The sequence below is a fragment of the Schistocerca gregaria genome, chromosome 4, assembly GCF_023897955.1.
Source record: "Schistocerca gregaria isolate iqSchGreg1 chromosome 4, iqSchGreg1.2, whole genome shotgun sequence".
In the NCBI taxonomy this organism is placed as follows: domain Eukaryota; kingdom Metazoa; phylum Arthropoda; class Insecta; order Orthoptera; family Acrididae; genus Schistocerca; species Schistocerca gregaria.
Genome location: NC_064923.1, coordinates 176,480,369 through 176,502,841, shown reverse-complemented (window position 1 = coordinate 176,502,841; position 22,473 = coordinate 176,480,369). Strand labels below are relative to the sequence as shown.

Sequence of the window (22,473 nt, the reverse complement as noted above, 5' to 3'; positions counted from 1 at the left end):
GCTGTCATAATGGAGGTACTGTTGCTTGTTGGTGGGTTTGATGTGGACGGATGTGTGCAGCTGGCCATTGGACAGATGGAGGTCAACGTCTAGGAAAGTGGCATGGGATTTGGAGTAGGACCAGGTGAATCTGATGGAACCAAAGGAGTTGAGGTTGGAGAGGAAATTCTGGAGTTGTTCTTCACTGTGAGTCCAGATCATGAAGATGTCATCAATAAATCTGTACCAAACTTTGGGTTGGCAGGCTTGGGTAACCAAGAAGGCTTCCTCTAAGCGACCCATAAATAGGTTGGCATACGAGGGGGCCATCCTGGTACCCATGGCTGTTCCCTTTAATTGTTGGTATGTCTGGCCTTCAAAAGTGAAGAAGTTGTGGGTCAGGATGAAGCTGGCCAAGGTGACGAGGAAAGAGGTTTTAGGTAGGGTGGCAGGTGATCGGCGTGAAAGGAAGTGCTCCATTGCAGCGAGGCCCTGGACGTGTGGGATATTCGTGTATAGGGAAGTGGTATCAATGGTTATAAGGATGGTTTCCGGGGGTAACAGACTGGGTACGGATTCCAGGCGTTCGAGAAAGTGGTTGGTGTCTTTGATGAAGGATGGGAGACTGCATGTAATGGGTTGAAGGTGTTGATCTACGTAGGCAGAGATACGTTCTGTGGGGGCTTGGTAACCAGCTACAATGGGGTGGCCAGGATGTTTGGGTTTGTGAATTTTAGGAAGTAGGTAGAAGGTAGGGGTGCGAGGTGTCGGTGGGGTGAGGAGTTTGATGGAGTCAGGTGAAAGGTTTTGTAGGGGGCCTAAGGTTCTGAGGATTCCTTGAAGCTCCGCCTGGACATCAGGAATGGGATTACCGCGGCAAACTTTGTATGTAGAGTTGTCTGAAAGCTGACGCAGTCCCTCAGCCACATACTCCCGACGATCAACTACCACGGTCGTGGAACCCTTGTCAGCCGGAAGAATGATGATGAATCGGTCAGCTTTCAGATCACGGATAGCCTGGGATTCAGCTGTGGTGATGTTGGGAGTAGGATTAAGGTTTTTCAAGAAAGATTGAGAGGCAAGGCTGGAAGTGAGAAATTCCTGGAAGGTTTGGAGAGGGTGATTTTGAGGAAGAGGAGGTGGGTCCCGCTGTGATGGAGGACGGAACTGTTGCAGGCAGGGTTCAATTTGGATAGTGTCTTGGGGAGTTGGATCATTAGGAGTGGGATCAGGATTGTTTTTCTTCGTGGCAAAGTGATATTTCCAGCAGAGACTACGAGTGTAGGACAGTAAATCCTTGACAAGGGCAGTTTGGTTGAACCTGGGAGTGGGGCTGAAGGTGAGGCCTTTGGATAGGACAGAGGTTTCGGATTGGGAGAGGGGTTTGGAGGAAAGGTTAACTACTGAATTGGGGTGTTGTGGTTCCAGATTGTGTTGACTAGAATTTTGAGGTGTTGGGGGGAGTGGAGCTGGAAGTGGGAGATTGAGTAGATGGGAGAGACTGGGTCTGTGTGCAATGAGAGGAGGTTGAGGTTTGTTGGAAAGGTTGTGGAGGGTGAGTGAGTTGCCTTTCCGGAGGTGGGAAACCAGGAGATTGGATAGTTTTTTGAGGTGGAGGGTGGCATGTTGTTCTAATTTGCAGTTGGCCTGTAGGAGGATGCTATGTACAGCCGGTGTGGATGTGGGAGAGGAAAGATTGAGGACTTTGATTTGGGATAGGAGTTGACGGGTGTGTTCATTGGCCGAGTCGATGTATAGGTGAAGGATTAGGCGGGTGAGGGCTATGGATTGTGCTGTTTGGAACTGGTATAAGGACTGATGGAAAGAAGGATTGCAGCCAGAGATGGGAACTTTAAGTGTGAGGCCTTTGGGAGTAATGCCAAATGTCAGACAAGCCAGAGTAAATAAAATATGGGAGTGTAATCTGGCTAGGGTGAAGGCATGTTTGCGGAGGGAATGTAAATAAAATTTCATGGGGTCGTTGTAGGGATATTGTGAGGTTGACATGGTATTAGTAGGTGGAAAGGGTAATATGAGGTTAAAGTGAAAGTAAAGAGAGATTTATATAGGGAGAGATAAAGGTGTGAAAAAAGTCGAAAAAGTGTTGGTTTGAGATGAGCTATGTTGATCATGTGCTGAAAATCCTGCCCCGAAATGAGATCCATCCTTCATGAAATCCTCCCCACTCCACCAAGAGTGTCTTTCCGCCGTCCACCTAACCTTCGTAACCTCTTGGTTCATAGCTAAGAATCCCCAAACCACCTTCCCTACCCTCTGGCTCCTACCCTTGCAACCGCCCCCAGTGTAAAACCTGTCCTATGTACCCTCCCACCACCACCTACTCCAATCCTGTAGCCCGGAAGGTGTACACGATCAAAGGGAGAGCCACATGTGAAAGCACCCACGTGATTTACCAACTGACCTGCCTGCACCTTTCTATGTGGGAATGACCAGCAACAAACTGTCCATTCGCAGGAATGGACACAGGCAGACAGTGTTTGTTGGTAATGAGGATCACCCTGTGGCTAAACATGCCTTGATGCACGGGCAGCACATCTTGGCACAGTGTTACACCGTCCGAGTTATCTGGATACTTCCCACCAACCTATCCGAACTCCGGAGATGGGAACTCGCCCTTCAGTATATCCTCTCTTCTCGATGTCCTCCAGGCCTCAACCTCCGCTAATTTCAAGTTGCCGCCGCTCATACCTCACCTGTCTTTCAACAACTTCTTTGCCTCTGTACTTCCGCCTCGACTGACATCTCTGTCCTTACTCTTTGCCTTTAAATATGTCTGCTTGTGTCTGTGTATGTGCAGATGGATGTGTGTGTGGGTGTGTGTGTGCGCGAGTGTACACCTGTCCTTTTTTTCCCCTAAGGGAAGTCTTTCCGCTCCCGGGATTGGAATGACTCCTTACCCTCTCCCTTAAAACCCACATCCTTTCATTTTTCCCTCTCCTTCCCTCTTTCCTGGCGAAGCAACTGCCAGTTGCGAAAGCTCGTAATTCTGTGTGTGTGTTTGTGTGTTTTGTTCATGTGCCTGTCTGCCGGCGCTTTCCCGCTTGGTAAATCTTTGCAGTATATTATTTGTTTCTTCTTGTTCATTATCAAAGAAAGCAGCAATGTAAGTAACAACAAATAGCAGTCTCTTGCCTTTGTTTCACTTATGAGACAATTCCTCTCCTTTTTTTTTGTAAGCGGCGGTAGCGCACACAAAAGCGAGTCGTGCCGCGAGTGGCTACATGTTGTAAACACTCATTATCAAAAAGTGACAAACAATGCATGACACAGTTCAATAATGCAGTTTCAGCTTAGAGTGACGTAAACACCTTAACAAAGAGAACGCCAATTATCAGATCAAAGCACAATAAGCAATCGATTCAAACCAGATGAAGCATGTGAAAAAGGAATGGTACCTGTATAAATACGGACGGAGCGCCAGATACATAGCTATGGCTACTTTGTAAATCTTAACTGTTAAGCTTATAACTTGAACCAAACTACTGTAGCTGTATCTTCATCCATTCGACCTAAATTGTGTCTCATGTTACAATGGACCAACTTTGTTTCGATTTGGAGGTGCGGTCTAAGACTTTTCTCTCGTCTTGAATTTAGAGTCTCAAATTCCAGGTGCGGATTAGACTCGGGAAAATTATTTTCCCTTGTTTTCGAGTCTCATTTTTCAGGTGTGGCTTAGATTCGAGTGCGGCTTAGATTCGAGTAAATACGGTAACAACTTCTGCGCCTTCTGGCTTTTACCTCTGGATATTCATCTGCCTTGAGATTAGCTGAAAGTAATATGACAGTTAGGCAGGAGGCGAGAAAACTTCAATTTCATGGTGGAGCGGCTGCACATAAGCTACACATCATGCCAGTAAATGACAAACAACACTTTGCATGGTGTAAGGAGTGTAAAAATTGGACAATTGAACAGTGGGAAAACATTGTGTGGAATGACGACCCTTAGTACACAATGTGGCGATCTGATGGCGGGTGGGGGGGGGGGGGGGGGGGCGGGGGGTTATGGGTATGTCATGTGCCAGCGGGCGTAGTGCCAACAGTAAAATTCGGAGGTAATGATGTTATGGCGTGGTCAAGTTTTTCATGGAGGAGGCTTGCACCCCTTGTTGTCTTATGTGACACTATCACAGCACAGGCCTATATTGATGTTTTAAGCATCGTCTTGCTTCCCACTGCTGAAGAGCAATTTGGGGATGGCGATTGCATCGTTCAACATGATCTAGCACCTGTCCATAATGCGTGGCCTGTGGCAGAGTGGTTACGCAATAACAACATCCCTGTAATGGACTGGACGATTGAACATGAACCGTGGACCTTGCCGTTGGTGGGGAGGCTTGCGTGCCTCAGCGATACAGATGGCCGTACCGTAGGTGCAACCACAATGGAGGGGTATCTGTTGAGAGGCCAGACAAAAGTGTGGTTCCTAAAGAGGGGCAGCAGCCTATTCAGTAGTTGCAGGGGCAACAGTCTGGATGATTGTCTGATCTGGCCTTGTAACAATAACCAAAACAGCCTTGCTGTGCTGGTACTGCGAACGGCTGATAGCAAGAGGAAAATACAGCCTTAATTTTTCCCGAGGGCATGCAGCTTTACTGTATGGTTAATTGATGATGGCATCCTCTTGGGTAAAATATTCCAGAGGTAAAATAGTTCCCCATTCGGATCAACGGGTGGGGACTACTCAAGAGGATGTCGTTATCAGGAGAAAGAATACCGGTGTTCTACAGATCGGAGCGTGGAATGTCAGATCCCTTAATCGGGCAGGTAGCTTAGAAAATTTAAAAAGGGAAACGGGTAGGTTAAAGTGAGGTATATTGGGAATTAGTGAAGTTCGGTGGAAAGAGGAACAAGACTTTTGGTCAGGTGAATACAGGATTATAAATACAAAATCAAATAGGGGTAATGCAAGAGTAGGTTTAATAATGAATAAAAAAATAGGGTGCATGCAGGTAAGCTACTACAAACAGCATAGTGAACACATTATTGTGGCCAAGATAGATACGAAGCCCACGCCTACGTCAGTAGTACAGGTTTATATGCCAACTAGCTCCACAGATGATGAAGAGATTAAAGAAATGGGTAATGCAATAAAAGAAATTATTCAGATAGTTACGGGAGACAAAAATTTAATAGTCATGGGTGACTGGAATTCGAGATTAGGAAAAGGGAGAGAAGGAAACATAGTAGGTGAATGTGAATTGGGGCTAAGAAATGAAAGAGGAAGCCGCCTGGTAGAATTTTGCTCAGAGCATAACTTACATCATAGCTAACACTTGGTCCAAGAATCATAAAAGTAGGTTTTATATATGGAATAATCCTGGAGATACTAGAATATAGAGATTTAGGAACCAGGTTTTAAATTGTAAGACATTTCCAGGGGCAGATGTGGACCCTGACCACAATCTGTTGGTTATGACCTGTAGATTAAAACTGAAGAAACTGCAAAAAGGTGGGAATTTAAGGAGATGGTACGTGGATAAACTGACTAAACCAGAGGTTGTACAGAGTTTCAGGGAGAGCATAAGGGAACAACTGACAGGAATGGGGTAAAGAAGTAGAGTAGAAGAAGAATGGTAGCTCTGAAGGATGAAGTAGTGAAGGCAGCAGAGGATCAAGTAGGTAAAAATATGAGGGCTAGTAGAAATCCTTGGGTGACCCAAGAAATATTGAATTTAAGTGATGAAAGGAGAAAACATAAAAACACAGTAAATGAAACAGGCAAAAACTAATAGAAACGTCTCAAAAAGGGCAAAATGGCTAAGCAGGGATGGCTAGAGGACAAATGTAAGGAATTAGAGGCTTATCTCACTAGGGGTAAGATAGATACTGCCTACTGGAAAATTAGAGACACCTTTGGAGAAAAGAGAGCCACTTGTATGAATATCAAGAGCTCAGATGGAAACCCAGTTCTAAGCAAAGAAGGGAAAGCAGAAAGGTGGAAGGAGTATATAGAGGGTCTATACAAGGGCGATGTACTTGAGGACACTATTATGAAAATGGAAGAGGATGTAGATGAAAATGAAATGGGAGATACGATACTGCGTGAAGAGTTTGACAGAGCACTGAAAGACCTGAGTTGAAACAATTCCCCGAGAGTAGACAACATTCACTGGAACTACTGACGACCTTGGGGGAGCCAGTCCTGACAGAACTCCACCACATGGTGAGAAAGATGTATGAAACAGGCGAAATACCCTCAGACTTCAAGAAGAAAATAATTATACCAATCCCGAATGAAGCAGGTGTTGACAGATGTGAAAATTACCGAGCTATCAGTTTAATAAGTCACAACTGCAAAACACGAACGCAAATTCTTTACAGACGAACGGAAAAACTGGTAGAAGCCGAACTCGGGGAAGATCAGTTTGGATTCCGTAGAAATGTTGGAACATGTGAGGCAATACTGACCCTACGACTTACGTTAGAAAATAGATTAAGGAAAGACAAACCTATGTTTCTAGCATTTGTAGAGTTAGAGAAAGCTTTTGGCAGTGTTGACTGGAATACTCTCTTTCAAATTCTAAAGGTGGCAGGGGTAAAATACAGGGAGAGAAAGTCTATTTATAATTTGTACAGAAACCAGATGGCAGTTACAAGAGTCAAGGGGTATGAAAGGGAATCAGTGGTTGGGAAGGGAGTGACTCAGGGTTGTAGCCTCTCCCAGATGTTATTCAATCTGTATATTGAGCAAGCAGTAAAGGAAACAAAAGAAAAATATTGAGTAGGTATTAAAATCCATGGAGAAGAAATAAAAACGTGGAGGTTCACCGATGACATTGTAATTCTGTCAGAGACAGCAAAGGACTCGGAAGAGCAGTTGAACAGAATGGACATTGTCTTGAAAGGAGGGTATAAGATGAACAACAACAAAAGCAAAACGAGGATAATGGAATGTAGTCAAATTAAGTTGGGTGATCCTGAGGGAATTAGATTAGGAAATGAGACACTTAAAGTAGTTAAGGAGTTTTGCTATTTGGGGAGCAAAATAACTGAGGATGGTCGAAGTAGAGAGGATATAAAATGTAGACTGGCAATGGCAAGGAAAGCATTTCTGAAGAAGAAAAATTTGTTAACATCGAGTATAGATTTAAGTATCAGGAAGTTGTTTCGGAAAGTATTTGTATGGAGTGTAGCCATGTATGGAAGTGAAATGTGGTCGATAAATAGCTTAGACAAGAAGAGGATAGAAGCTTTCGAAATGTGGTGCTACAGAAGAATGCTGAAGATTAGATGGGTAGATCACATAACTAATGAGGAGGTATTGAATAGAATTGGGGAGAAGAGGAGCTTGTGGCACAACTTGACAAGAAGAAGGGACCGGTTGATAGGACATGTTCTGAGGCATCAAGGGATCACAAATTTAGCATTGGAGGGCAGCGTGGAGGATAAAAATCGTAGAGGGAGACCAAGGTATGAATACACTAAGCAGATTCAGAAGGATGCAGGATGGAGTAAGTACTGGGAGATGAAGCAGCTTGCACAGGATAGAGTATCTTGGAGAGCTGCATCAAACCAGTCTCAGGACTGAAGACAACAACAACAACAACAACAACAACAACAACAACATCAATGGACTGGCCTCCACAGAGTCCTTACCTGAATCCTATAGAACACCTTTGGGATGTTTTGGAATGCCGACTTCATGCCACACCTCACCGACCGACATCGATACCTGTCCTCAGTGCATCGCACCATGAAGAATGGGCTCCCATTCCCCAAGAAACCTTCCAAGCACCTGATTGTTCAGTATGTCTGTGAGAGAGGAAGCTGTCATCAAGGCTAAGAGTGGGCCAACACCATATTGAATTCCAGCATTAGCGATGGAGGGTGCCACGAACTTGTAAGTCACTTTCAGCCAGGTGTCCGGATACTTTTGATCTTGTAGTGTATCTGCTTTACCGTGTAACAGTTTGAACACTTCCTTCCAGATATTCAGAGCAAGGTCGCTTGGTTCTTACTGATCGCCTGACATCTCTTGTTGTTGGTGTCATTTCATTTTTTGTTTTATCTTCTTCATCCTTCAAATTTGTATATTCCTTTTATTATGCCATTTTTATTTTCTGTTGTTCATGTAGTTGTTTTACCTATGCCATTCCCTTTTCTTTGGTACTCCATACTGTTCTTTCATCTGCACACCAGTTTTTAAGTCTCCTTCCCATGTCTTTGACCTGACCACTCCTTGCAGATTTTGGTTTCTCGGATTTTCAAATCCCCCTTATTGCTGGCACAATTTTGTATTTTTGTACTGTATATCCACTGACATATGGCCTTACCTATAGTTGCTAGTTAATTCTTTAATTGTCTCAGTTACCTTTACAATCATTTATTTGTTCAAGTGTGAACGAAAATCTGGTTGAAAAATGCAGGTATTCTTTTAAATTAGTTTTTGGGCATCCCACCTAGCATTACACATGAAACTGTTTCCTATATGTAATGAGTTAATACATCAGTGAATGAATAGAAAATTTAAGTGGTGAATTAAGTATCTGCAACCGTGAGCTACACACAAATGAGAGTAAAGGTATCCAAGTATAGCATGTAAGTAAGTGAAGTAAGTCAAAAGATTGAACATGACTAATAACTTCTCTTTTAAAGATACCAGTGAAGCACTGTTTACCCAAACAATAAATTACTTTTTGAGTTCAGTGTCCTACTAATATGAAAAAGTTAGTTGTCCAATGTTCAGAGTCATCGCCTGAAAGCAAGAGACTTTTTTTCTATACCCATTTTTGATTAAGAGTTATGTAAATACCAAGAGCTCAAAAGAAAAAAAAAATTCTGAGAAATGTTTAATTTTGACAGTTGACTCTTCCTCTCTATATTCTGCAATTTTTAATGTTGAACTCTGATGAGAACAGGTTCAAAAAATAATTGATCGAAGCAGTACGCAAAACATCCACACCCCGTTTTGCATAGAACTTAAAAATTTGTTCATAAATATCTGCTTCTCACAGCATCTTTGCTTGACCAACACTGAAAGTGTTATCTTGGAATACAAATTATCTTTGCACTGATCAGAAAGTGCGAACTACATTGTACTGTTTATGGTTTTGAGTATTGACATATCTTCTTTTCTGCTGTGCATGTTCTTATCAGTATTAATGTGAATAGTGCATGATACATATGCTAAACAATGTCTTCAAAAACTGCAAGTCATACAGTAACATACACATCATCCAAAATTCACTGATTTTTGACTGCCTGCATGCTTGTTAACATAACGTGTCAGCTTATGCATTTCAATCTGGTAGCGGTCAAACTATTCATACCTGACATTAAAAAACAGCTTATTAGTTCAGGATACAGACCAGTAAACTTAGAACCACCACCACCACCACCACTACCTTCTGAGTATTCTACTGCTGGTGCTTCTTCTCGCTTCCTGTATTCCACTTCCTCCAGTGATGCCACTCTCTTCCTTGTAATCCTTTGGCATCCATTGCACCCTGGACCTTGCAACTCCAGCTTGTCATAGGCTGTTTACGATTTCTTCTTTCCACCAGGCTCCACTGCCATACTTTATTTGACCATGAGCTTTAGTCCAACCTTTTTAAGTGCCCATACAGTTTCAGACATTTCCTCCCCAGGGTGTTGATTATTGATTAATCAATACCAACAGCCTCTCTTATGTTTGTATTTGGTACATAGGCCAGCTTGGAGATTCCACAACTTTGCCTCCTAAAGTCCATCTCTAGTGCAAGCTACTTGTTTCTCTGATACTTGTTCATGACTCATGTTTCTGCTCTGTACATAGTGACATTATCAACATCTGAATGACATTTCACTTGTTTGGTCCATTTTGTTATTCCATAGGACAGAGTTCAGTTGTAATTGCTATGCTCTATTTTATTATTTATGTCATCTTCACTTTTTCCATTTGATGATATCATAATCCTCAGATACTTAAAATACTTAAATCCCCTGTTCTTACTGGTTCCAACCTTCAGATGCTCTATGTTGTTGTCAGATATTCTATTTCTGTTAAGGTAATTGTGAGGCACCATATTTCATACTCTTCTTTTTACTTCTGAAACATGTTCTCACCACCATTCTGGTCTTCTGCTATAGTGACCTTAAAAATCAGTGAAGAGAAGTGTGTAAAAGATTTCATCCCCCAGAGGGACTCTCATGCCTCCACACTTGCTCCTCCATCACAGATGTGTGTAATCTGAAAAAAATTGAGCTGTTTGAGTGTGGCAAATCTGAGACAAGAAGGAATCACAAATGTTTTGAGCATTGCATGTGAGTTCTACATGTGTTCAAAAAACCTTCCCTCATGGATCTGTGAAAGTAATTTCAGGTTTTCCTGCAGCAAGAGCTTCATAGTTAAGGGCAGAGAAGTAGCAAATACTTAATATACTGTTCTGAACATGCTTCATCCCATACAAAGTGGGATACAACAAATGAACAGATTTTCTGGGGCAGCCAAGGAAAGCAGCATCATAAATGCTGTACTGCAGAGACACTTGTAGAAGGAAGATGACAGCGAAACTGTGATTCATCATTGTGTTTTAGTGGTTTGCACCTTGATGAAGAGAGACCATATTTCCCTTTATGGTGCTTCCTCTGTCTTTAGTGATGACATTTGGAAAAAGCTAGATATACAAATGGTGTCAGTCATGTTGCAGTTTGGCTAATCTAGTTCATGCACACGTAGAAAGGGGGTGGGAGGAAAGCTACAAAAGTTTATATATACAGGATTAAAGTGGTTAGAGTGGATGCTTGGAGGTGTGTGCATTAATAGAAATATTCAAACATTCTGTGGACTTGCATTATGTCAGATACATTCAATCATTGAGGATGGTGACTCCCAATCGTTCATGTCTGTTGTGGAAGTAAACACTTCACAGACTCTGTTGCAAAACTAGGATGTGTAGGGTGTGGTCAGAGTGCGTTCAGAGTCATCTGAAACAACTTCTCATCTGCCTGCATTGACAACATTCATAAGGTGATGTATTTGACAAAGTTCTGTCTGAACTTCATGGAACAAGGCTGGATTGAACAGTTTTTCTTGCAGCTTTGTCTTGAGGCAAAAAGTGCAGAACAGGGAAGAAGTTAACAGAGGAATCTAAATATTTCCCCTTGCATGTTCATATTAAACAATGTTGTACCAAAAAAATTATATATTATTATTATTATTATTATTATTCCGTTTTCTGTTATTATGTATTAGATCTGTGCAAATTATAGACTGTTAGTTAACTGTCAATCTACAACATAACTCCAGTTGCATGTATGATTTGAGTTCCTAACATCTTATCACTTTCTGCATGGCAGTAGTGTACTATAAACCCAATCATAAGATAAAGACTTGACCCAATGTGAGCACTTTTTGTGTGTTGAACATGCTTAATGGCTGTCAGCCATTAAAGTGAATAGTAGGTAATATGATGTACACATCATTTTCCTGCACATATTCTATGAGTCTATGATTTTCTTTTCTTTAATAAATATATAAAGAAGGAATGCTTTCTTGTCAATGAACTGAGACTTGAGTACTTGTATGCTTTCATCTAAAAGCATAAAATTATATCCAAAATGTTGGAAAAGACATATTTTTCAACTTGATCTATCTTCTCTATGGTAAATAGCAAGCTGTCCTTTCCCACGTTGTTGATATTCCTTCCTGGAGTTTCCTCTGTGTAATTCTACGTATCAGTACTATAAATTGTGCTCTACTATTTTGTTACAGAATATTTCAAGAATGGTTACACACTCTATCTGAATTCAGGTTTGAGTTCAAGTCGTAACCATTATGGTCAAAGAGTCATTACAAGAGAAGCAGATCTCGTTACTGCTCATGAATTTGGACATAACTGGGGCTCAGAGCATGATCCTGACATACCAGAATGCAGTCCCAGTGCAAGTCAAGGTGGATCATATCTGATGTATACATACAGTGTCAGTGGATATGATGTCAATAATAAGGTGAGTTTGAGTAAAGATGAATGCAGTATAAAGCTGTGGCATTTAAAAAATGGAAAATTTTTTCAGAGTATAACATTCGGTATCTATAGCCCAATTTCTAGAAGATTCACCAGGTCCACTAATAATGTGTTTTCAGTCTTCTGTAGAATAGAGGTCTCTCTAATTCTTGACGTTCAGTAGATGTAAATAATAATGTAGATCAATGATCCATTACATTGTGTTATAAAAATACATTCACCTAAGCATATTTTACTAATATGACAGTTCACTGGGCAATTCTTATGGCTGCAACTGAGAAAATTCTCTACGCTAACTCTGTTAGCAGGCGAAACTAAAGAAAACTAAGCAGAACATTTTAGGCATAAAGAATTGTCTTTCAGATAGTATTCAAGCAGGTATGCTCCTCTGTTTGGTAGGAAATTGGGTTGTACATTTACAAATTCTTTTCAGAAAAAAGATAAATTCTACAATAAACCGAATCTTGTGATATTACCAGCTGAGTAACATTTCATCCTGGTGCATCAACAAATTTTCTGTATGTTATCTTCTGCTAAAAGTAACAAATAGAAAGCAATGGCATAACATGGCAAGTCATTAACATTTGCCTCAAAAATCTAGATTTGCATGAGCCACACTGACAATTTTTACTTCTGCTAGTAGCTCTCTCCTACTTTTTGAATTTTACAAAAGTTTTCTGCACACCTTGCGGGACTTGTACTCCTGAAAAAAAGGATATGGTAAATAAATAGCATATTCACAGTGACTGTGAACTCTCACCCCCTTACAAGGAGATAGAAATTCTAATGGAATAAAGATAATCTTTGCCACTAATGACAGAGGTGTAGCAAATTAGTATTGATGTATTTTCAGCTGGGTCCAGTCAACAAGCGTCGAAATGAATATAAATGCAACTTATATACTGCTCATTGTCAAAGCTATTTTTATCAAGCTTTAAATGTGAGTCAGTCATAAAATACATATCAATAAATGTAAATTGAAACATTAAAAACACTTGTATATGCACATAGTCCCAACTACACTACTTAAGGCAGAGGTTGCATTCACACTGAGGCTGCAGTTTACAGTTAACACCACAACTGGTGTCAATGTATGTCATAGCAATCTACAGCATCCTCTTTACATGTATGATGCATTGACAGTTTATATTAACTTTATTTTACCTTCACAATTCATATGTGTTACCATTTTATTTATTATTGTACTTTTTAAAAACTTACGTACATAACACAAGTTAGGAAATTGTAACTAAAAGAAGTGACTAATGTTGTACAGTTTTACATGGTGATAACTGTGTGAAGTAGCCAGAGGCATCAGTTACTAATGCACATTTTACAGCTGAACATAATTTAAAAAAACAAAACATCTTTTTCAGATATTTAAATCCGTAAAATTTTAACACTGTGCTACATACTAAGTGCAGTTAAAGGAATTGGAACAGACAAGACAGTTGCCACAAGTCATCATACCATCAGCAATATGTTGAAAGACCAGAAACACATCTGCTTTAGCAGTCCTCTCTTATGAGTTTCGTATACAAATCCATTGTAATTTACTCAGTTTGGTGTTAAAACTAATGAACCATTTTCTACATCATGTAATAATGTGAGAAATACTTTACATTTGCCTCTGTAAACTTGGCACTCATATGCAATGTAGAAGGGCTGTATTCATAACTAGGTGATTATCGTCAGATCAGTGTGTCTGTTGGTATCAGTGCATAGGAGCTGAATCTCAATGATTTTCAAACTGTTCCCAAAACTGGGAGCTTCCCGTGGCTACATGCTCATTAAAAAGTGTCAAAGATGAGGCTTGACAGCAGAAGATTTCAAACTCCTTCAACAGGTCCACACTGTCTTCTCTTTTGTTTCCCAATGGAATCAAACATACTTTCCATTGTTTGTTTAGACTTTCCACATATTTCAACACAGCATATACTCTGTGTACAGTAAGATAATTCGTTTTGAACAACACAATCCTCCTCTGAAAAGTATCTACATGGAGATAGTAGTCCTGCTTTACCTGACTTAAAACATACATTTGACTTGAAGAAGCAAGTGACATGGTGTTTCATTACTAATTAATTTTACAGTGTCTGGTCTATTCCTCTTCCATGAACTTCATTATGTTTCCTATGAGACAAGTGGTTTGAAAGCCTGCTGAGCCCTTGCTTCGACGACTTCTATCAGTCACTCTTCCATATCTATAAGATACCGTTTCATTCTGTGGGTCCTATTTCCTGCTACCACTTACCAGACCCCTTTATCCTTGTACCCCCTCAAACTTTCAAATTTCTCTTTGTAAGTGTCCAGTGTACCATAATCTCTCTCTATTTGGCTACTTCCCTTCCCCTCCACAAAGACTCCTCAGTGCCACAGAAGAATTTTTCCCAGTTCACCTTTTTTTGTTGATATGTTCTTCTCAATAAGACCGTGTGTCTAAAGAGCTCCACAGAATCCCAGAACTGACTACCATTTATCGGTTCAAACACTTAATGTTCATGTTTGTTCCAAACTCTATGGCAATGTGGGTCAAATAATGAAAATGAATTTTCTGTATTAAGAATGCGAAAATCACTTAAAATATATGACAGTAAAGGGAAAATGTTTTATGGGAACTTTACAACAATTTAGATATAAGGAGATGGGTGCTGCAAATTATACATGTTAAAACCTGTGACTTTTGCAATAGGTATGCATTTATCTTGTGCCCATCACACTATTTATCACTGGCCATGCACACATTTAACGTACAATCTTAGTCATCTTCCTATCACAGCCACTGTTTGAATCTTTCGAGTATCTAAACATAGCTAAAGTTTGAGTTGTCTTCTATATTTTTTCTCTCTACCTCTATATAATTTTAAAAAATGCAAATCAAGAAGGTAGTAACATGGGAATGCAGAACTAAATTGTCTTAAATAATTCACTTAATACTTATGGAAAATTACTTACAGTGCCCAGATAAAAACACTCCAATAATTCAGCTAGAGAACAGGTGAACAATCTGATGTGAAATAGGGAATGAATAGTTTTCCTAGAAGAAAAACCAATTCGTTGGTTGAAGGTAACAAAGCACAATTCGTATTCCAAGGAAAAGAATATTCAGGAGTTGCTACAACAACATATTTGCTGTATTATTTGCATGTGAAACAAAATGCAAAAAACAAAACAGTAATATCCCCTACCCTCCCCCCACACAAACAAACACAAATAACATTACAAATCAGGGCATGTGTACTTGCAAGTGTGTGTATGCTAGAACACAGGCAATGCTATGCCTACTGTTACCCATAGGACACTGAAAACAAATACAGATCAGAAAGTAATTAAATTGAGAATGATGACTGAAGAAAAAACTGCATCATTATGTGAACCTCAAAGTCCCACCACCACAATTCTGAATATGAGATAAACATAGATGGACAAAGATAAAAAACTTAAACATAAAGCTTCCCCCTTTCCTTTGTGGAGATTTCTACTCCCTGGTACAGCTTGCTTCAAGGCAAGACAGCTCAGCGGGAAATAGTTGACAATACAGCCCAGTTACCACTTCACTTCTTGGCGTGATCTGTCAGACAGAACAGTGCCTGAAAGCAAGTTGGAAAAATGATTACTTAGCAAGGCAGACTTGCTGACTTTCAGTCAACTTACTCTATTCAGTCCTCAAAATAGAATCCAAGAATAGGTATATCATACTGAAAGTTTCATCTACCATGCTGCTGAAGCACGCATCTGACATGGCCACAGCTCATGTCATGATGGCACACTTTCCCCCTGCTTTGTCAACAAAGCCATACCAGCTACAGAGGGCTTAGGATCGGCAGCAGTGGCATGCAGATATACACTGATGAGCCAAAACATAATGACGACCGCTTAATAGCTTGTTAATCCATCTTTGGAATTAAATACATCACTGATTCTGCATATCAGGGATCCGACAGTTTGTTGGTAGGTTTGTGGAGGTAAATGGCATTAGATGTCTAAGCACAGGTCATGTAATTCACATAAATAATGAGCTGCTGCTTGATGTACATAGTGATGGCACCCAATAGCGTCCCAGATCAGTTTCATAGGATTTACATCAGGCAAATTTGGTCATCGAGACATCAGCATGGATTCACTATAAAGTTCCTCAAACCACTGTAGTGCAGTTCTGGCCTCAAAACATGGTCAATTAGTGCCTAGTAGTAGTTTCACTGTCCTTTTACCGCTTTTCGTAGATGCTCATTACAGTAGCATGTGAACATTTGACCAGTTTTGTCGTTTTGAGATACTTGTTCACAGGCTCAGCATAGTAATAATAATAATAATAATAATAATAATAATAATAATAATCTTCCCTTTGTCAGAGTCTCTTATCTCAACAGGTTTTCCCATTTGCAGCCCACATCTTTGCCAGGGTGATCACCTGTCTGTGTCTGCTCTAATTGTATACTTTCGTTACTGTGTGATGTACCCGCAACACCACCAGGCAGCATCCAACATCACGGTGGACAGTGGTCATAATGTTGTGGTTGGCAGGAGAGCCAACCAGGGTTAGTAAAGGAGGCCGAAATGCACGCGTTTTAGCTCACGCAGGCTGGTGTGAGGTCTGGAACATGACAAGGGAATTAGAATTGAGAAAAATGGACGTAGCTGGTGGAATACTTAACTTTAATCCATTAATGGAGAACGTCGCTCTTTATGGTACATGATTCACAATATCAACAGTGCGGATACTGGCGCCTTGCTAGGTTGTAGCAAATAACTTAGCTGAAGGCTATGCTAACTATCGTCTTGGCAAATGAGAGCGTAGAAGTCAGTGAACCATCGCTAGCAAAGTCGGCTGTACAACTGGGGCGAGTGCTAGGAAGTCTTTCTAGACCTGCCGTGTGGCGGCGCTCAGTCTGCAATCACTGATAGTGGCGACACGCGGGTCCGACGTATACTACCGGACTGTGGCCGATTTAAAGGCTACCACCTGGCAAGTGTGGTGTCTGGCGGTGACACCACACATAATGTTTTGGATTATCAGTGTATAATATGGCACCCAAAGGAATACCTGGCGGTGGCACCACACATAATGTTTTGGATTATCAGTGTATAATATAGCACCCAAAGGAATACATTCAGTCTGAGGATAGTAGCAAGACATTTTGCCAAAATATCTGGGAGATTCCACCCTGCTGAAAATCCAAGAGCAGCTCAAGATCATGATAAACTGGGACAGCCTAAGATCACACATTAATCCAGCAGTCTACATCCTACATTCATAGGCAGCATTTTACCTCCAGTTGGAATTCAGGGACATGCCAACAGTTCTTTGGCAGCAGCAAATAGTTGCTTCTCCTGCACATTTAGTTGATATCTCAGCCCTTAATAAACCGACATTGCTACTGGTGTCTATTAACGAGCTTTCCCATCCAGATAAATGAAATGTTTCTAGTAGTGAGGCTAAACTTTCACTGAAGTATTAAAGGGCAGTGATCTCTCAAACACCATCCATTGCTCCATAAGAGCTACAGTAGTATGATGGACCATAAAGAGAATTTTAGAAAGAGTTCCAAGGTCACCAGTTACTGCTGTATTGCAGATTGGAAGTCTTGTAATCAGTCTGAGAGATAGCTCTGGTATTAATGATAGTTCCATGACCAGAGCCACAAGTAAACAGCTGAACTGGATTCCAAGAGAAAACAAGTCATTAGTGAGGATCTGATGTGGCATGGTAAGATGGTACAAACAGTATTCATGTTAAACACAGCACTGGTTGTGAGCTGAAGAGCTGGGTCCTGCACAGACCAGTGCCACAGCTGTTTCATGTGGTGTGAGGAAAGTGGCACTTATTGCAGTATTTGGAGAGGTACACAGGTGGCACCCTCAGTGGCATACCGATAGTAGCAAGCTTAATATTGCTGTCTGATAGGCATACCAAAATAACATAATTAGTTGTTGATGATTGCATAATTTTTTACTATGAAGTGTATGAACACTATGTTCATAGCTTAGACTTATCAGAATATATACCCATATGCAGTTTACTACTGAGTAAGAAACAGAAATTTTGAATACTTTCATAGTTAGGCATCATCTAACATACAAGTTGAAGTACCTGCATATTTTAATATTGGGGTCAACTCTGACATTGTGTGTATGAGTGCGCACACTTGGTGCAGCTATACACTGCAACCGATATGTCATCTGGTATTCACATTTCATGAATATCATGATAAACATAAACAAAACAGTCCCAAGGAGAATCCAAGTAACCTACCTGAAGGCAGTGGTCATGGCCCATAACATGCACAGATACTAAACTTATGGAGTAAGGAAACCAAATACAAATAATGTACAGTTATCAGATCTAAAAGTAATAAAATGTTGGCCATCTTTAATTAAAATATGACTTACTTTTTGTGTAAAATTGCATACTCTGGATCTGAGGTTAGAATATGTCCATGGTAATGCCTATCTGTCATGAGAGGTGACCAAAAGCAGTCTGAAATGAGCTTTTGTTTCGACAGCTGAGGTGGCACCCATGGAACATTACATTATATTACTGGGGAAGAGCTGCTGATCAGAGTAATTAACATCTGGATATATGATCACCAGTGAAACACATCAAACTCACTCATATAGGTGGCTATGCCAACATGGCTTTTTCATCAGAAAGAAAACAATATTTCAATGCACAGCCCTACTGCCCCATAGCATTCTCACCTTTGGCCCTGCCGTGGTCTGAACCCCAGGCAAGAAGAAATTCATGTAGACAATTTACCCAGTTTTTGGTAAGCTCCAGAACTGATGGACAGTATTTTTTAACAACAAAACCATTGCTTTTCATCAAAAATATTGATGAAAAATTTGAATAAGTTGCTGCAATAGGGAAAATGTGGGAGGGAAGTCTTTTAGTAAAAACTTTGAGTGCCAAGCAGCAACATGCACTTCAGATCTATGAAAAGATTGAAGATATTAAGTCACAGTCACTCCTCACAACATATTCAACAGGATTCAGGGTCTCATCTTCCAAAGGGGCTTAACATTACAAACAGACTAAGAACTGCACACTAATCTAGAGAACCAAGAGTGCTCTTCTGAAATATAATGCAACCTTACATCTCTTGATGAATGTTGCTACACAAGTTTTCTAAAATTTCATTTGTGTGTGAAAATTTACATACCAAGTGATAGTGAACTGGTAGATGCTTGAAGATAGACACAGTCTATCCCATGAAAGCCTACTTACAGAGTTTCAAGAACCAGTTTTAAGTGAAGAATCTAAGTATATGCTGCAACACCCTACATATTGTTGCTGTAGACAGTATAAATATGATATTATACTCATTACAGTGTGCCTAGAGGTGTTTAAACATTCATTCTTCATGCACTCAGTTCATGAATGGAATGGGAAAATCTCTAACAACTGGTACAAAGGGAAGTACCACCTGCAATACACTTCAGTAATTTGCAGAGTATAGATGTAGACATAGATGATGAAAAGGATGTAGAAAATATTGTGTGTATTTACAACTCATGGAAAAAAATCAGAGATATCCCATATAGTGGAAAACATGGCATGTTTCCAAGCCATAAAACACATGGCAGCAAGTCAGCCTACACAGTTCCATCTTTAAAACTAATGCAGTTTCAAAATGAGGCCCACTGAAAGTGATATATAAGTATTGAAACAAGTTTGTTTAAGAAAAAAAGGCAACAACATTTTCTGCCACAGAATATGGAGTTTTAAAACATTAAAACATCATATTTAAACTGACTGTAGTTGTGTATGGAAGCTCAACATGGATGATAAACATTTCTGACAAGAAGAGTATAGAATCTTTCATAATGTGTGGCTGCAAAAGAATGCTGAAGATTAGATAGGTAGATCATGTAAGTAACAAAGTGATACAGAACAAAATCAAACTGGCAAAAAAGAAATTTATGCCCCAAATTGACTGGGGGGGGGGGGGGGGGGGGAGAAGGAATCAGTTGAGAGGAAACATCCTGAGGCACTAAGGTGTTATGAATTTGGTAACAGAAGGAAGTGTAGTCAGTAAATACTGTGAAGGTAGCCCAAGGTGTGGGTACAGCAAGTAAATGAAGTTGAATGTGGGCTGCACATATTATGCAGAGATGAAGAGGCTTGCCAAAATAGATTAGCATGACAAGCTGTATCAAACCATTTATAAGAATGAAAGCCACGAGGACAATAACAACAAAAGTGGTAAAACACACGGGAACTATATATCTTAGGATACTTTACACTGTATTATAAAAATACGCCATTTGAAAGCAAATCTGAATCTGAGAAAGATAAATGTTTTGTTTTGTGATGCACATTTTTGGAATAGAAAAAGAGAGTTTGACTTGTTTGCACATTTTGTTAATGAAGTTTTACTTACTTTTTGTTTTGTTGCTCCATTTGTGTGCAGATTTTTATGGAATCTTAATCCATCATGTGAAGAAATATTGGCAATGAATTCATGTATTAAGAAGGATATATTTTCATTTCTGCCTTCATATTTACATTTGTAGAGATTTTCACCCTGCAGTCTACGTTCCATTCGTAAAGTCCTCCAAGCTAAATCTGGCCGTTGTTTCTCTGAGCCAGAGGAATCATTTTGCGGAAATTTAAGAGTTGAAGGAGATGAGGAATGTGATGCTGGTCTCCTGGGCACAGAAGATAATGACGCCTGTTGTGATAAAAATTGCAAGCTCCGTCGTAATCAGGGAGCAGTTTGCAGGTTTGTGTTATACAAGCAAATATTCCTAACCCCAGCTTCATTGGCCTTGTTAACAGGCAGTTGAAACATGCATTTGTATTACAACACATTAAACACTATGCGACAAATCACAGAGGAACAGTGGTATAGAAAAGAAACACTACGAAAAAAGCATGAAATAGTATGAATTCCTTACAGTTCTCTCCCCATCTAATTCTCTGCATATTTCTTTGGCATTTGTTGCTTGTAATTCATAAATTATCTTACATTGAATGCTTTTTCGTTTTCCATGTTTCTTTTGTGGTGGAAGGAACTGGTCCCAAAACTGTATTTCTTCATTGTATTACAAAAAACAATTCACCCTGCAGTTAGCATATGTCTTTATTTTCATACTGGTTTTGTATCATTATGAGTACACTCTCTGTGCAAACTATTCATTTGAATTTACATCACTTGTACAGCCTGAAATGAAAGAAATGAATTGCTTGCGTTGAGAATGAGGTTATAATGCATTGAAGCCGAAGTATTAATAAATATAATTTGGCAACTGTATGGTGAAGATTTTTATCTTTATACATTCATTTATTTTCTCAACACTAACATTTTGCCACACTAGCTGTCAATGGATGGATTAAAATATTACTTTATTTTGCTTTCATGTCTGTACAGTTTCAGCTATGAAGCCATTCACAAATGGTTGCATAGTATCAAAATGTATTTTTTTTTTTAATGTGGTCAAAGACTGTGAATAAATAGTCTGAAAATGGATGCTCTTGGGTAAGAGAGTGACTGCACAGCCATAACTATGCAGTAATGTAAGCAAAACAAGCAGATATTTTTATACATTCAGTGACAGCCAGTGTAGTAGAATGTTATTATTTAGGTAATTTGTGATGGCCGGAGACCCTGTTGCAACTAAAACATTCATTTGTTGTTTACTTGTATGCACAGTGACAAGAATTCACCTTGCTGCCAAAACTGCCAGTACATGCCGGTCGCAGTCAAGTGTCGTGATGCACAGTACGCCACATGTGAGCAAGAGTCCCGCTGCACAGGAACATCATCTGAATGTCCTCGTAGTCCTCCTATGGAGGATGGTACTGGTTGCCTCGAAAGGGGCCAGTGTCGTCGTGGAAAGTGTGTTCCATACTGTGAAACTCAGGGCCTCCAAAGCTGTATGTGTGACACAAGTGAGTCACTACTCATACTCATTTTATTCACAGGCATTCTACAGTATTGATTCTCTGTCATCTTGAAGTATTCACACATTACTTATTAAGCACAACTCTCTCTCTCTCTCTCTCTCTATCTATCTATCTATCTATCTAGCTTTCGTGCTGTGTAGTAGTGTTACACAGGATGTATCACAATTAACAAAAACTGAGACAGGTGAGAGTATACAATAACTACTAATATTCTATTAAACATGGGTCACCACACACGTTATTTGTGATGTGTGATTACTAGACACAGGAAAAAATGTTTTATTTTATGACCAAATTTTGTGCTATTTTTTGCCACATTTTGTGGTGCTCTATGCCACATTCAGCTTTATTTTTTCCGAAGTTTAGCATTATTTTTTGCCAAATGTGGTGGTGTTTTTTTGCCAAATGTGGTGTTGTTTTTTTGCCAAATGTGGTGTTGTTTTTTTGCCAAATGTGGTGTTGTTTTTTTGCCAAATGTGGTGTTGTTTTTTGCCAAATGTGGTGTTGTTTTTTTGCCAAATGTGGTGTTGTTTTTTGCCAAATGTGGTGTTTTTTTTTTTTTTTTTTTTTTTTTTTTTTTTTTTTTTTTTTTTTTGCCAAATGTGGTGTTGTTTTTTGCCA

The 22,473-nt window shown here is 39.9% G+C and overlaps 1 protein-coding gene across 1 annotated transcript in view; it reads left to right on the top strand.

Moving 5' to 3' along the window:
• The window catches only part of LOC126267245 (ADAM 17-like protease), a 146,441-nt gene that overhangs the window by 117,165 nt on the left and 6,803 nt on the right, over positions 1–22,473 (top strand). The window contains exons 9-11 of the mRNA XM_049972253.1: positions 11,693–11,928; positions 20,460–20,668; positions 21,599–21,837. Of these exons, the coding sequence (XP_049828210.1) occupies positions 11,693–11,928; positions 20,460–20,668; positions 21,599–21,837 (684 nt within the window). The remainder of the gene's footprint in view (positions 1–11,692; positions 11,929–20,459; positions 20,669–21,598; positions 21,838–22,473) is intronic.